General features: G+C 47.9%; 1 protein-coding gene across 4 annotated transcripts in view; it reads right to left on the bottom strand.

Annotated features, from left to right (window-relative positions):
• The window catches only part of EGFR (epidermal growth factor receptor), a 169,806-nt gene that overhangs the window by 25,801 nt on the left and 127,579 nt on the right, over window positions 1-16,426 (bottom strand). For 3 of the 4 annotated variants that reach the window (XM_075418563.1, XM_075418564.1, XM_075418565.1), the window contains exons 9-17: window positions 16,198-16,324; window positions 16,025-16,098; window positions 14,793-14,883; window positions 13,029-13,228; window positions 11,946-12,078; window positions 10,444-10,543; window positions 8,390-8,547; window positions 2,094-2,129; window positions 671-812 (exon numbers count right to left, since the gene is read on the bottom strand). In XM_075418563.1, coding sequence (XP_075274678.1) covers window positions 671-812; window positions 2,094-2,129; window positions 8,390-8,547; window positions 10,444-10,543; window positions 11,946-12,078; window positions 13,029-13,228; window positions 14,793-14,883; window positions 16,025-16,098; window positions 16,198-16,324 — 1,061 coding nt within the window. Of the gene's footprint in view, window positions 1-670; window positions 813-2,093; window positions 2,130-6,065; window positions 6,344-8,389; window positions 8,548-10,443; window positions 10,544-11,945; window positions 12,079-13,028; window positions 13,229-14,792; window positions 14,884-16,024; window positions 16,099-16,197; window positions 16,325-16,426 lie in introns of those variants that run through there. The other variant, XM_075418567.1, reaches the window with a different exon arrangement.

Raw genomic sequence — 16,426 nt, 5'->3', positions numbered from 1 at the left:
ATTTTGCTATTTCATGTGTGAAGTACCTAGAGGGTGATGCTGTAACACATACAAAACCACGCAGAAAACAAAAAAGCAGTGTAGAAAACTTGTTCATGCCCAACAGGGTGAACCATTCACTTTGATGGTTTTCTGGGGTTTTGGGGCTAAAAACATATCAAAGACAAAACACAAACACTTCCTCCATTCCTTTCCCTCCTCTCCTTTCTCTCTCATTTTTTCCCGCAGGATCAGAGCTACGCCTGATCAAGGCGGTAAAACATTCAAAAGCGCCCAAGCTGCCACAGCAGCCTGAAGGCTTGTCTGGAGGGAGAAACGATTCGAGGCTGAGGGTCTGCACAGCAGGGTGGTATGGATCAGCAAACACACAGCACCTCACCCTGAAGGTGCAGTTTTCTCTGAGTAGACAATCGCAATGGTTTTTGTTGTGATTTAGACATCTACATCGCCTAAAGCTTTTGAGAATTATATCCAGAGGGATCTGACTTGAGATTGAGAAGGTGTTCGGTGCACACCACCTCTTCTCCGACTAGAGCGGCAGATGCCATGTTTGTCAAACCAAGGGCTTGTTGAGCTACGAGGCAGATGCACGGTGCTTTAATTCTCTGGTACGAGGAGGCCAGCACCCATTGCCCCAGATAAAGCTGCCGGTGTTGCAGCTCACCCTCACCTCCCTCTCCTGCAGCAGCCGGCGCAGGGTCCGCTTCCTGACGATGTGGCGTCTCCGCAAGTAAAGGCCGATGCCCAAGCCGACCACCACCAGGCACAGGAGACCTCCGACGACGCCAGCTGCGATGGACGGGATTTTGGAGCTGCAAGGCAGGAGGGGATGCAGAAAGAGAACAAAATGCGCAGGTGTAAGGTTTTAAGAAACCCTGCAGAGGTTGCATGAAGCCTTAAGTTTTGATCAAACACACACTCTGGACGTACAGCTATGCCTGTTTGACATTTCAGTTATCTTGGGCATCTGTATTTTTAAGTTCCTCATCCAGCAACCTCTTCACTTTTCTCTCAAACTCGCAATTGGAGCTGATTCTCATAAGCTTAAGCAAAGGGATTTCTCCTCCCTCTAACAAACCCACCAAGCATGTGAGCATCAGATCTGGGATGCCTATGTATGCCAGCCACAGGCAGCCCGCATGTGATCAGATACACGAAGTGTGTGGAGAGAAGGTGACATCAAGAAGACCTACGCAGCTGAGACACCAGCAACGAAGCTGACATCTCACTGTTATTGGAGGGGGGCCATGCTGTAAGGGTCACAGTGAACTTGAGCTCATCAGCCTCGCTCCTCAAGCACAAATGTTTGAGGCCAGGTAATGTGTGACCCATGCACTTGGCACACACAGATTGCTGCCTCTCTAGTAGAGCCTGGGTCATTTCAAATTTAAGTTGACAAGAAAAACCTGTTTTCGAAGGTTGTTTTTTGGTCTGTATTTACAGATCTATTACAGGTCTTTCTAAGCTGCCCCAGGGATTACTATTAAATAGACTCAATTTTTAACAGTACTTCTAGGCTGAATTTGTCTTGCCATAGCATGACATTGTGGCCAGAAAATAAATCCCTCTCTCTTAGTCAGAGAAGCCTGTTTGCTTGCTGCATGACCCTGAGCAAGTCATAAGGCCAAACAGTGCAACATAAGATCTATGTGTGAAGAATGAATGTCCATCTGTGCACAGAACAGCTGAAGACGTACAGATCACAGAGCTGGAAAAGACCCCCGGGGTCTTCGAGATGAATCCCCTATAATGCAGGTAACCATATCTGTCCGAAACGCATCTCTCTGCCACTAGCCCTTAACCCTTTCTTTTTCCAGCTCCTCCTCATGTTCTCCAGTGAAAGATCCCTGGTCTCACCTTGACAAACAAGCTAAGCAGAACCAGGTTTTGGAGTCTTGCGCCAGTAGGAATATTTCTCAGTTCTTTAAATCATTTTTATAGGTCGGAGCCTGTTCTAATCTGTCATTTCCCTGTACAGAGCTGAAGACTCAACTTTCATCCCAGCCTTGCAGTGTCCAGCGTGGAAATGTAAACACACATACAAATTCTTTCACTCCAGCTCTGTCATTAATTGTAGCAGATGAAATACTCACCCGTTTGGACAGCCTTCAAGACCTGGCCCTTTGCACCTGTAAAAACAAATGAACATTACAAGCATATTAGCTCCGGCATACACACTTCCACAATTCCAACTAAGAGTGCTACTGATTGAAAATTTTGTGTTTCTGAGCCGTCCAAGTATTAACACAGGAATTGATAAGAGTCATACACTTTACTAAGTATCAGTCAATGGTCTTGCTCCAAAATACTAGAGGCATAGTTATGTTGTATACTCAGTTTAAAGGATATTTTAAAACAACTTATATCATGTGGTGGAATGGGGAGAGGACACAGACACACAAAATTCAAATGGACTTGGATTCTCTGGCTCTGCGTGGACATCTGTGTTAGCGCAGAAGCTCAGAGCCGACCGTGGAGGAGGACAGAAGTAACCTCTCCCCTGCACAAGGGCAGAAAGCCACATGGAAACGTGTCACTGCAGGCCCTCCTGCATAATCCTTGTTTCCTGAGAAGTAAAAGATTCCAAGTTCCAGACTTTCCATTGCAGTGGAAAACTTGGGTAGCAGATAGACGCTCCCATCAGAAAACAGGATTTGACAGCACTCCCTTCGGCTACAGGCTGTTGGTAAGTGTCCATGGTATCTTTCTTTCAGAATCTAAGGTCTTCCATTACTGGTAATGTAAACAGGTATGACAGTTATCCAGAGAGCCAGAAACTCTACTAGCAAGTGATTCACCCTCCATTTCAGTTTAAAATGCCCGAAATTAATTTTGGCAGCCCAAAGCAAAAAACAGCACAGATAAAAACACGGTGACTGCATTCACTTGATGGTCTAACGGGCGTGAAAGGCACCGTGCATCCCCCAAGTGCCGCTGGGCTACAAGATGTATGCTCTTCATGGGAATTGTGGTCTTTGTGGTGTCTACCGAGGAAGGAGAGCATTACAGAGAGGGTTACATCACCTCCGAAAAACAGAGCACAGCAAGGAGAAAAGTCCAGTTTGTGGTATCCACTCCCTGTGCTGACTTAAAGAAAATGGATCATCCCAAAACAACTCTGGAAGAGGTCAAGTAGGGGGTAAGGAGTGAGCCGGTGCCAGGAAAACTGCTCTGAATTCCCTCTCGCCGAGAGGAGGAACCACAAAAATTTCAAAATGGCAGGTGGAGTTGCAGATCTTATCCCATAACTTGATCTAGGTCTGGGGGAGGAAGAGGTGAAGCAACTACTCATTTTCCTGGGTTTTTGATTGTTCGCTTGTTTGTTTTCATTACTCTGATCTTCCCTCGTGTATTTGCCTTGTTTCTGGGCCAACGCAGTGCTCCAAGACCCAGCATCTGGAAGGTCTTGCGAGTTCACTGGGCTCCCATGCAAGGATGCACATCCCGGTGTCCTGGACACGCTGGAAGTGCCGCGCGTACCAGTTCCCGGACCCCGGGCGCCCAGTTTTGTTAGTGTTCCCTGTCTGCCTACGTCTCGGTTTGTTTGCTCAGTTGTGTCAGTAAGCACAGGAAGTTGTGTAAGCAAGCCGCACGTGCAGAGCAGAACCAGCAGCTCGCTTACGGTCGCAGCAGATGTATCTCACTTCGCACCAGGCTTCTCTCTTTGGGTGCTCAACAGAAAGCGGATCTAGGATCCAAGACCTCATCCTACCACACTCTACCACCTGGATCTGAATTTCTACATGCTAATGGAACAAAGCATGTGCAGCTTCTCCCGATAGAGAGCTGAAAGTAAAAGACCTCACATTATTTCCGAATGTGACTGTGGTCCCTCAAATTACGCCTTCCTAAAAATACCGATTTGCCATGCGACTTATTGATGGCAAGTCCTCCATGCGCTTCCTAACAGCAAAAAAAAATGGCAGAGGGGACAGTATCTACAGTCTGAGGAATGGCTGACCAGTTATTTTCCTACACCAGAAAGCAGAAGCAGGAGAGGTATAGATTTTTATCTGTCCCCTCCCTTTTCAAAATTATTTTCCACACAAATCCACCAATATCGAATCCAGTGGGATAAAATAAAAAGCTGTTTAGGAAGAAAATGACAGATCAGCTTGTGCTTTTCAAATCCCATGTGTTTTTCTGATTCATTTCACAAGTTAAAGCAGAAACAAAGCCTATGACAAATGTCCATCCAGGACTAAATACAACCATCTTTCTTCATGTGGAATTTGACGATGACACCCAACATAAGTAACCCAGGTTTGATGGAATCTAACAATCACTTTTTCCCTTCCTAAACCGTTTCTCTTCTGCTTACAGAAACCAAAATGAGAAACGTGACCTTGTGTTATGAACTGCCTCAAGAGCTTATGGATATACCAGATGGAATCTAGCAGCAGTTGCAGTCTCTGAAATATTTCTCTACTTATGGGAAAATCAGTGCTGTGTACAGTCCTTGAAAACTCTTGCTTCCTGAACTCAGAATTTCATCTGTCTGCGTAAATATTACTCGTCCCAGTGCAGACACAGCTATTTATTTCCCAAATCCACCAAGATGCTAACAACTTTCTCCTCGACCCATAGCTCCTAATTTGATGTAATACAGCCAGGTTCCTATGATTTTTGGCCTTTCAGAGGCAACTCACGCTATAACACCTTAAGTTACTTCACAGTCGTAAAAGAAATGGAAACCCATTGAGCTTTTTAAAGCCTTACAACAACTTTCCTCTGCCCTCTCGTTCTTATCAACCTTCAGAGCGTGATGAAGGCATTGCATTCGCGCTGCGCTGCTGCAATCTTCCCTCTCGGACCCTCTGGCTGGTTTCTCACCCCCTCCCCCAAAATCCCCTGGCATTTAACGTGAAGACTGCCGAGATCTGTAGTGTTGGTAGTGACTGCGGAGGCAGGACGCGTCAGTGAGTGCTGTTAGCTACAGTTGTGGCTTCTCTCCCCCTTGCTCTTCCACCCCACTAGGGCTGAATTTAATTCCTGGGCTCTGTGAGAGTGGCAAGGGAAAAACCAAACCCTTCAACTCCGAGCAGACTGGTCAAGCTGGTGTCTTTCATTAGTTGCTGGAGGGATAAACAGGGTGATTCCAGGGCTTTTGGGATGTTGCTGGCTTTATCAGAGTGTATTTTCTGAGCTGTACTAGAGGCAAAAGGCAGCTAGTGTGCAAAATCCCCAAGCAGTTACAGGGAAAACGGGAGAGGAGGAGTCTTTTGGGCTGAGCAGGAGAAAGCTACCTCCGTTTTGTTTTCTAATGAAGCCTGAACAAACAACTCGGCAAAGAAAATCAAACTAGATGAGATTTTTCAAGGCGATACAAAGAAAGCGATGCACTACCAGTAAGCACACTTCAAGTAAAAAAAATCCAAAATTCGTGACAAAGCTCAGCTGGGAAGTCCTCTTTACTTGCAGCTTCTTCAAATAAGGAAAATAGAGCCAGATTCTGGAAACCCTTACTGACATGACTACTGAAGTCAGCGCACTTCATCATGCTGATAAGATTTTGTGGGCTCTAGCCGTGAAATTGGACAGGGACAGAAATAAAGACGTTGGTTCCTGTCATGCAGAAAGCGCTGAGACTGTGGTTTCTAAGGATGCAGAAACTTTGCGAGACAGCTGTTTTCCACCCACCGCTAAACAGATCCCATTCCCGCCGCACAAGGAGGGAAAGGTGTGAAGAGCAGTAAGCGGCATTACTGATTGATTGCCTTCACAGGGAAGATGGTGCACGCTCCCAAATTGCACCTCTGACACCGGCTCCCTACCCATCAATGCCATTAGCCTCAGATGTCCCGTCTGTAAAGCAAAATAGTGACACTACTTTCTCCTAGCTCTCCTGAGCCCTTCAGGGATACAGGCTATTTCTTCTGCTGCACTTGAGCAGCAACTTGAACAGGGCCATTGAGCACATCCACAACAGAACTGCACCAGACTTAGCCCAGTTCTTTCACATAAGAGATGAAACTGATACTGCTTTTTATGTTCTGCCTTCATAACCAGGGCCAAAGACACTGAGCCGTATGTTTGATACCCCCACTTTTCAAGAACCTCTCCTTACCCTATCCCCATCACCTGCTAGACTCCTGTGGCACATCCATCCACTGCTGAAAGCCAGGCAAGAACAGACTTTTCTGATGAACTCCACTCTGGGGACTTGCTTGTGCGGAAAGAGCCGCGGTGCGGCTTGCAGCTCTGACGGCGTCTGGCAGATTACGCTCCCCAAGCTTCATCCATGTGAGCCTAGTGTTTGATCTCACTACCGAGGCCGCACAGCCGAAGGCCTCGTTCAGATGTGGTTACCCGCTATGCCGCTCCAATCATCAGCTGCATTTCCCTGTGGCCAGTTAGAAGAAGGGTATTGGATCCCTGAGGCCAGTTTGTATCAGTAGGGACTACTGAGGTCATTAATAAAGAGCAAAGTTAGTAAGAACCCTTTTCAGCTGAGATCATTTCTTTTCAGGTGTGTGGTGGGTAGCCCTGATAAGCCTTGCCTGCGACTGTCACAAAACACAGGGAGCATCGCTGTAAATCACGGCAAACCCACATGGCTGTTGCAGCTACAATTTGAAAACCAGAGCACTGAATTCACTGTGAGCACTAGGAAGGGCCATTGCTTGCTGTTTTAAACCTTCATCTCCTTTTCTCCATGAAGGTGGGGGCCTGGGCACTCTGCTCTTTCACAACCTGGCAGATAAATTTGCTAAAAGATACAGTAGGATGAGGGTTGGTCTGAATATAGTTGGAGGCCAGTGTTATAACTTCTCTCTTGCACCACATATTATAGGCGTATTACAGAGGATTTTGGATTGGACAGACCTACAAGGTACAGGGCAGGGGCCTGTGAAGGAAAAGATACTAAATGTGGGTTGTTTTTTTGCTCTTGAAAGCATCACCAGTACAGGCTTGGGGCGGACCTGCTGCAGAGCAGGTCTGCGGAGAGGGGCCTGGGTGTCCTGGTGGGTGACAGGTTAACCATGAACCAGCAGTGTGCCCTGGCTGCCAAGGCCAATGGCATCCTGGGGTGCATTAGGAGGAGTGTGCCCAGCAGGTCGAGGGAGGTTCTCCTTCCCCTCTACTCTGCCCTAGTGAGGCCCCATCTGGAGTACTCTGTCCAGTTCTGGGCTCCCCACTTCAAGAAAGATGAGGAGCTACTGGAGAGAGTCCAGCGGAGGGCTGCGAGGATGGTGAGGGGACTGGAACATCTCTCCTATGAGGAGAGGCTGAGGGAGCTGGGCTTGTTCAGCCTGGAGAAGAGAAGGCTGAGAGGGGACCTTAGAAATGCCCATAAATATCTGCAGGGTGGGTGTCAGGAGGACGGGGCCAGACTCTTTTCAGTGGTGTCCAGCGACAGGACAAGGGGCAATGGGCACAAACTGAAGCAGAAGAAGTTCCAGCTGAACATGAGGAAGAACTTCCCTCTGAGGGTGACGGAGCCCTGGCACAGGCTGCCCAGGGAGGTTGTGGAGTCTCCTTCTCTGGAGATATTCAAGACCCACCTGGACGCGGTCCTGTGCAGCCTGCTCTGGGTGACCCTGCTTCGGCAGGGGGGTTGGACTGGGTGACCCACAGAGGTCCCTTCCAACCCCGACCATTCTGTGATTCTGTGATCACAGTCCAACAATCAAGTCTTACAACCTAAAACCTCTTACTGCACATCCTGCATCCTTTGCAGGTTGGAAACCAGGAGAGGAGACAGCGGCAGCCCTGTTACACATTGTCATGTAGGCTAAATACAGTCGAGTTCACAGCTCATTATAGGTGGTAGTTTAAGCGTGCCTACAAATGAGGACAAAAATGGTGCACACAGATTGGGTTTACAGTGTTACCCAGTAACAAAGCCGCACTCAGGAGGCAAGCAAGGCTTTAAACTCAGACTAAGTGCTAGCATATGCAAAGAAGGAAAGAAAGAAAATCACTGGGATTTCCCTCCTAAAAAATGCAAGGTGCAGAGAAAAACGGGCCCCGGGAGCCCAGCATCCACCAGATGTCAGTGATGCTCCTCCCAGAAAACAGGGGACCCATCACCAAGCCAGGTGGGGAAAAACCAGTAAATGCATCACTGGTGGGCGAGCTCTGTAAAGTTCCAGGAAGTTTCCTATGTAAATCCACAAACAAACCTATTTCAAACCCCCTGAAAAATTTTCCTTTTTTTTGTGTGTGTGTGTGTAAAGAAGCAGCACCACTGAACTCTTCCTATTTACAAAGTCTGCTGCTGTCTGCTTACATTACCTGCGTACTCCTGACTTCTCTCGCTCCCTGCTATTTCTTCTTAGTGGTTTGAAATGGGACCGTTGGGAAGGGAAAGAGCTTGAGACGAGCTGTTCCGCTATTCCCCCCTCCCGCCCCATCTTGTTTCCGTTCAGCCCCAGGTGTTACTCACCCCCGGGTGCAGTTTGGATGGCAGAGCTGGCAAACGGCATTCCCATCGGCGTATTTCCAGACGAGGGTATCGTTCTCGCCCAGGACCCCAGCCGGGCAGGATTTCACACAGTGGGGGCCGTCTATAAAATGGGCGCACTTCATGCAGTTGTCAGGGCCCTGCAAAGAGAAACAGCATGTTTGTAATGCCCTGACAGCAGCCCGTTCAAGAGGCAATTCAGAAGATAAACCTAAATGCCTCCAACCGCCAGAAGTTTTCAGCACCATCAGGTTTTATTACCTCGCTACCTGCTATTCTTGCAAGTATTTGCTCTGGTAGGATGGACTCTGCAAAAGGCAGTACCTGATGTTTAAAGCTACTATTTTCTTGAGTTTCATTGTTGCTGCTTCTGCTCGGACCGTCTGCATTTTTCATTTAAAACAGGGAATAATTTAATGACATTAATAATTTAATGCTTTCAAGCTCGAAAGCAGAGGACCAGGCTGCTGTGTGGTGTAATCTACCCTCACATGACTCGAGACGATGGAGCTGGACCTGCTGCCACCTCCCTGAAGTACTGGCCTCATATAATTATTTTCCTATTTCTCAGCACACGTCCTTTCCTCTGCTTGCTAGAAGCTGGGGATAAGGGAGGCAACCCAAGGAGTCCGAGAGTTTTTTACTTTGAAGAGCACTTAGCTTGTGTTTAAAGGCATTGCCTTTGGCCATTTTTGGCAGAACTGTTTTTATTCATTATTATTTATATTTATTTCTAACAGCACCAGGAATGCCCTAAATATTTTAAACTAGGGAAACCAGCAATTCTGGGTCAAATTCTACTATGGAATAAAACCAGACCAGATCCACAGTGCCGGTTTCAGTGGGACTACAGCAAGACATGCTATGGGAAGATTATTTTAATCACTGTCATGTCTAAGGGCTACTATAATCGACTGATTACTAGATGCTGGGCAAATACGGAACAAGGGGGTGGTCACCACCCGAAGGAGCTTACAATGTTAATAACCTCCCTTAGGTCATGGTGGGCTAAGCTAGAAGGGAGGATGGAAATACTTCACGTTACTGAGCAGTGATTCTCAGATGGATGATGGACAAGGGCTGAACACTCAGTGGGTGCAGGGGATGGCAAGAGGTGTCTAAAGAGTTGGGTTCAGTAGCACAGAGGATGACTGATGATGGAAGCAGGAGATTTGATTTCAATTACCAAAAACCAAATGAGAAATAGAGTTTTACAATGAAGATGTGAGTTTGCTCCGATCAAAAGGAAATCGTTTTGCACCTTTGCCTTGCTGGACATTTCATTGCACAGAAGAGTATTCTCAAGATTAAAGCAGAACAAAATTGAGGAAGACTCTGGATGACTAGCAAGAGTATCGACTTTTGTAAAAAGAGCTTTTGTATAAATTTGGAATATTTAAACAAGTTTGAAAATCCAGCCATTTTATTTTGATCACCTTTGAACATAATTTACACTTGCAATTACTTTAACATAGGTATTTACTGCACCCTAGTTAGAGAAGGGAACATGGTTTTAAGTAAAAACTGCTTCCTCAGTATTTTCCAGTAAATATCTGGTTTTTCACACAATTTTATCATGTTTTTTCAAAAAGGCAACAAGCTTCGTTGCTGTTTTAATCCACTGTTTTTAACAGCTCTTTCCATCTGAATAAGGAAATTTAATTTGTTCACACCAGCTTGGCTGTTCAGTAGCTACATGTTCCCGAAATGTTCACCAAATTACTGTATTGCCACATATGTAAGCAAGCCTTGCATCTTTTCTTCTGTAAAAAGACACAAAACAGAAAGGACCTCCAGAAGTGTTTGTGGCTGTGGATGGCAGACATGATGGGTGACACGAAAGAGAAATAATACCCTGAGGTTCCCTCTCCTGTTTCTGCTCTCCTGTGCCCAGATCTTGCCCTCTAACCCCCCCACCCCCCATCTCCGCCTGATCCCGGAGATGGGTAAATGAGACCTCAGGATTATCTCAACGTGGGAAATACGTATTAATACAGGGTCTGAGGTGCAGGTTTCTAAGCTGAATCTGCCCTTACAGGTCCAGTGCAGGTTGCGTTGTACATGGTGGAGTTTTGCACCAGGCACTCGGGGTGGCAGGGGAGGCACTTGGAGTCCCTCTCAAACTCTCTCGGCTCCCTGGAAACAAAAAAAAAAACAATAAGAGAAGTCATTAAAAACCAGGCTGATCAGTGAGTGATAAAACAATTTTGATTGTCTCTCCTTTTCCTGACTCCTCCAATTGAAACAGATCGGGATGATGGTACTGAAACAGGAGCAGGTACGCGGGATCCTCCTGGTTGCACCGGTAGAACTTGCAAGGTACAGCCAGGGTGAGGTAAGAGTAAGGGAAATCTGGCTGATGGCGAAACACACAGCACTCCAGCCTGAACACCACAAATTAGCTTACTTTCCCTTTTAAGCTAACAACACAGAATATCCACAACGATTTTGAAAGGCTTTTAAATGGTAGTGATGCAAAGAGATCAGCAAGAACAGTTCAACCGATTCCGAGGCTCCAAATAATAATTAGGAAAATCATACAGCAATGCAATGATAATTAAATTCCTGCCCTCCCTACAACACACAATGAATCATTAAAATATGAAAGTTGGGAACAGATGGTTTCAATAGCAATACAGCTGTTCCACTTCAAGTAATGGTATTATTAATTAACCTAAATCTACCCATCATTTGACACAGAAAATGCCCAGATCTGCCCTTCAGGTCATAATAGCTGCTGGAGGGAACTCATTTACAAAGGTGGCAGCTGCTGAACTGCAAGTTGCTAGAGAAATACAAACGTCAGAGCATCGGCACCCTGTCAAGTGCTTGCTTAACACTCCTGATTTTTAAAAGTCAAAAAAAAAAATCCCCGTGATTTTTGGTGCTCACCGTGCCTTTCCCACCTACATCACCCATCGAGCTGTCTGGAAAGCCCAGCCGCAGCCCTGACGCACAGGCAGCGACGTGTATCCCTTGGCCTGAGCAAAGGCAAAGCAATACTTCTGCCTGAAATTGCTGCTCCCAGTGCTTTTCGGATGAAAGCTCGTGCTCCCTTGACTGCAACTTTGCAAACCAAAAGGGTGAGACGCTCATCTGAGCAAATGTAAGAGTCCCTTCACCGTAAGAAAGCCTACAAAAGAGGGAAGCCCTGGCTCTGGGAGTGACAGGGCTCCCGGTGACGGCAGCTGGCTCCGGCTCTCACCCGGCGCGCTTGACATGACGCAGCTTGGGTTTTCATCGGGGCTTTGAGCTCCTTTATTTCTTATGAGGAGGAAGCATAAGGCTTAGCTTCCTTGGGCCTCCAGACAGTCTCCCAGTTGGCTTGACGGGATGTTTTCATGGCAGTCACAAACTCCTAAGCAACGCCGAATGGGGAAAGAGGGTACTGTGCTCACGGAACATCTCTGCAAAGCCAGTGAAATCCCACGCAACCAGGGACCCTACTTTTCGCTTTCTTCCAAGCTACAACACGTTCTAAAAACCAAAAACCCCCCAAAGCGTCGCCAAAATGTCAAGCACCCCCCAGACACCTTACCCTTGCAGGATGTTGCACTGTTTCACACACTCCTTCTGGCGATCGAAAAACCTGCAGGAGAAGCAGTGGAAGGGTCCTGGGCCCCAGCAGCCCACGTCTGAGCACAGCGGGTCACAAACATGCCTGTCGGCAGCTGGGAGGGAAAGAGAGATGAGAAAAGCCATCAAAGTCAAGGCAGGAGAGAGGGCAAACGCAGCTCTGCCAGCGGCTCTGTCCCGACTGGCAGCTTCTCCAACCTGTTTCAAAGCAGATATGCACGGTCCCGGCAGTGTGGAAGAAGAATAATCATGCTTCTCTTCATTCCCAAAGCCGTCTCATAATGCTAAACAAGTACCAGGCTGAGGGAGTTCGGGCTGTTCAGCCTGGAGAAGAGAAGGCTCCAGGGAGACCTTATGCAGCCTTCCAGTACCTGAAGGGGCCTAGAAGAGAGCTGGAGAGGGACTTTTTACAAGGGCATGTAGTGATAGGACAAGGGGGAATGGCTTTAAACTGAAAGAGGGTAGATTTAGACCAGATATAAGAAAGAAATTCTTTACAATGAGAGGGGTGGATGCCCCCTCCCTGGACACGTTCAAGGCCAGGTGGGATGGGGCTTTGAGCATCCTGGTCTAGTGGAAGGTGTCCCTGCCCATGGTAGGGGGGTTGGAACTAGATGATTTACAAAGCCCTTTCCAATCTGACCCATTCTGTGATCAATTTCCAAAAGACAACAAACTCATATTCTGCAAAGAGAAATAATTAGATTTTGGCTCAGGAACCACTGCAGTCAACAGCAGCATGGCTGAACAACAGCTTTGACCTTGTCAAGAGTCCAATGTTTGGAGTTAGCTTCTGTGTCTTTCAATCTGTGTGGCCTCACTATGCCCACAGTAGTGAAGCGTTTCCTTTCCATCTGCTGGACACCATGAAGTCCACATCCTCAGTGGGAAAAAAAAATCCCACTTTTCCCTTACCACCTTTATTAAAGCAGTCTCACTGATGAATTTTGCAGCCAGTGGGACAGAGAGAAGAAAGACTTGCTCGAATGGCTCCTGCATTTCAGCACGAGCTTCCACGGGGAGCAGAAAGGCAGCACTGACTTACCGCACTCATTTTTATTTCTGTTCTGTATAATCTTTGTTTTCTGGCTCTGAGTTGCAAACAGGCTGTGCCAGTCCATGGTGTCAGCATAGCAGAGGTTCTTGTTCTTCATAATGGCAACGTCTCCATCACTTATTTCCTTGAGGGAGCGCAGCCCTAAGGACTGTATTTTCAAGTTAACAACGGCAAGGGAATACTGGCCACTAAAACGGAGATGGACAAAAAGAAAACACGTGGAAGAAAGAGAATTAGTAAGCAGGATTTTACTCGGCACATTTTTCTTTTGAGTCTCAAATGTGTGTTGCTGTGAAGTGAACTTTGTTCAGGCAAGATGCTGCTCAGCCCTCTAAACTTAACACTTGGTACATGGCATACGTATTGCAGAACAACTGCAATACTCATATCTGGTTTTGCATTGGCTTTTTAAGCTAAAACTGGCAGGACATTTGTGCTCTGTCAGGTAAATGATGTGCAACAATGCCTGTAGGTAGAGCAGCTATCACTTTGCGCTGGTCCACCAAGCCATCCTTCCTCTCAGGGTAAGCCCAGGAGGGCACTGGATGCACTGCCAGTGTCTGCACTGCCTGGCAGCCACAGTCTCCATCCCCAACTGCCCAGCTACCTCAAATCCCAAAGTGCTTCTCATCACATCATAACTTGCCCCAGACTGCAAAGAGCACTATCTGTCCTGCTTGCGCTTCCAGGCCGGTGGGAGCAGGCTCAGGGCAGCCCTCCACCCGCGGCACAGAGCCGAGCGTCTCATCCCCCCAGAGCACATTATCACAGAATCACAGAATGGTGGGGGTTGGAAGGGACCTCTGTGGGTCACCCAGTCCAACCCCCTGCCGAAGCAGGGTCACCCACAGCAGGCTGCACAGGACCTTGTCCAGGCGGGTCTTGAATATCTCCAGAGAAGGAGACTCCACAACCTCCCTGGGCAGCCTGGGCCAGGGCTCCGTCACCCTCAGAGGGAAGAAGTTCTTCCTCATGTTCAGCTGGAACTTCCTCTGCTTCAGTTTGTGCCCATTGCCCCTTGTCCTGTCGCTGGGCACCACTGAAAAGAGTCTGGCCTCGTCCTCCTGACACCCACCCTGCAGACATTTATGGGCATTTCTAAGGTCTCCTCTCAGCCTTCTCTTCTTCAGGCTGAACAAGCCCAGCTCCCTCAGCATCTCCTCGTGGGACAGATGCTCCAGTCCCCTCACCATCCTTGTAGCCCTCCGCTGGGCTCTCTCCAGAAGCTCTTCATCTTTCTTGAACTGGGGAGCCCAGAACTGGACAGAGAACTCCAGATGGGGCCTCACTAGGTCTGAGTAGAGGGGAAGGAGAACCCCCTCGACCTGCTGGTCACACTCCTCTTAATGCACCCCAGGATGCCATTGGCCTTCTTGGCAGCCAGGGCACACTGCTGGCTCATGGTTAACTTGTCATCCACCAGGACACCCAGGTCCCTCTCCGCAGACCTGCTCTGCAGCAGGTCCACCCCACCCTGTACTGGTGCATGGGGTTGTTCCTCCCCAGGTGCAGGACCCTACAATTGCCCTTGTTGAACTTCATCAGGTTCCTCTCTGCCCAACTCTCCAGCCTGTCCATGTAGCTTATCTACTGCTACAAAGATGGTGCTCTACTCCTTGCAGGGTTTTTCCCATTTTTGCATTAGTTTTGGGACACCTGAGTCTCACACCGCTTGTTACCTTGGTGTGCTCAGACAAGCGCAGCTCTAAACAGAGTTCCTTTCACAGTTGCTCTGGCACATGATTTACTTACTGTTGCTTGGTTCTGCCTCGTATAATCTCCAGATTTTCGAAAGCATAGAGATCAGTAGCATTTTCGGGCCAGGCCTGAATCAATAAAAATCCTGAAATTAAGAAAAGGAGATTAAAAAATAGTAATAAAACCGCAGTCAGTATTGGCAGGAGAACCTCCTCTCTGAGCTCTTCCTGCGCTGGAAGAAGGTGCTTGTGCTTTCCCTACACTTATCTGAGAATCTCAAAGTGAAACATGACGTTTTAGGGAGCAGGGAGATATTTTTAAACCCATTTTATAAACAGTTTACTTCTTAGCCCACCAGGAGGGCTTAGGAGCGCAAGAGACGAGTGTGTCGGTGAGGCGTGCATCCTGCCACACCACGCCACCAGCAATGACAGCTCTTGCCAGCAGAGACCCTGGCTGAGAGGCTGCGGGAGAAAGGCATCGCTCCATCCCACTCGTGAGCTGCCCTCTGGGAAAAGGAAAACTGAAGAGAAAGCAGCAACGGAGCAGAACACAGAGCCACTCAGAGTGGATTTGCGCAGGCAAGCAGATTTCCCCGCTCAGCCGAGGCCCTCGGGAGGAGGGGGACAATTTGGGCAATTACCGCCTGAAGTTCTGAAGTCATCACTACCCTGAGGGGAACCAGACAGGTAAAAGACAGAAAGAGAAGGCAAACTGGAGTCACGTCTGTGGACCCAGTTCTGATGTTACGCTCAACAAAATTACTTTTAATTGATACTCGGTGCAAGACTTGGCTCCGCTGGCCACTTTGTGCTTGTGGAGACACATCCACCCCAAGGAAGAGCTCTTCAGGCTGGAGAGGGCGTCTCCGCGAGGGTGACGCAAGCCACTGAGCACGCTTCCCTAAGGAGCTGCTGAAAGGTTTTCCACAAATAGAAACACACTTGGCTTTTTATAGTCGGAGTGGCACGCCTCTGCATCACCACATACTTCTTGGGTGGCGGAGGATCTCCTCTGCTTTTAGTCTTCGCCAGGGCTGACAGTTCAGCAGAAGGGATGGTCTGGCCAAACCACACACCTCAGATGGGAAAGCAGTATGGGCTACGTAAGCGTAACGCTGGCGAGGCGCTGCTGACCACCATTGTGAAGAGTGACCCCTGGTAGCTCAGAGACAGAACCCGTTTGCTGGTATTTCTCTTCAAGCACTTAAAAAATTCCCCTCCTCTCCCTTCGTGTTTTTGGCAGTACCGATCAGAGACCATCTCAGCTTAAAGCCCATTGCTAACCTGATATTTCTTTGACTGTTTTGAAAACATCCAACTTCTTGGGGTCCAAGGGTAGGGTCTTCGTGAAGGCGTCACTGAAAAACACAGAACGAGGAATTGGCAAAAGAAAGGCTCAGCCTGAACTCCTCCTTAGCCCTTCTCCTCCAGTGCTAAACGACCAGCAGGCAACTCACCCTAGAAATGCAACTGGGAGAATGCTAACATCCCCGTTGATCTTCGTACAGTTTTTGAAGGAGTCGATGTTTGTGGCATTTATGGAGAGGATCCCTTTAAGTTCACCTATTCCGATGCCGTTGCACACTGTTAAAAGAGATACAAAAGTCAGGGGGGGAGAAGAGTGAAGCCCAATCACATGGAAGGGAATAAATATGAAGGTGCCATTAGTCGAAAAAGCACTCCCAT

This window comes from Opisthocomus hoazin, chromosome 4 (genome assembly GCF_030867145.1).
Source record: "Opisthocomus hoazin isolate bOpiHoa1 chromosome 4, bOpiHoa1.hap1, whole genome shotgun sequence".
Classification (NCBI taxonomy): Eukaryota; Metazoa; Chordata; class Aves; order Opisthocomiformes; family Opisthocomidae; genus Opisthocomus; species Opisthocomus hoazin.
Note: the sequence above shows the minus strand (reverse complement) of the source record. Positions and strands in the feature narration are given on the sequence as shown.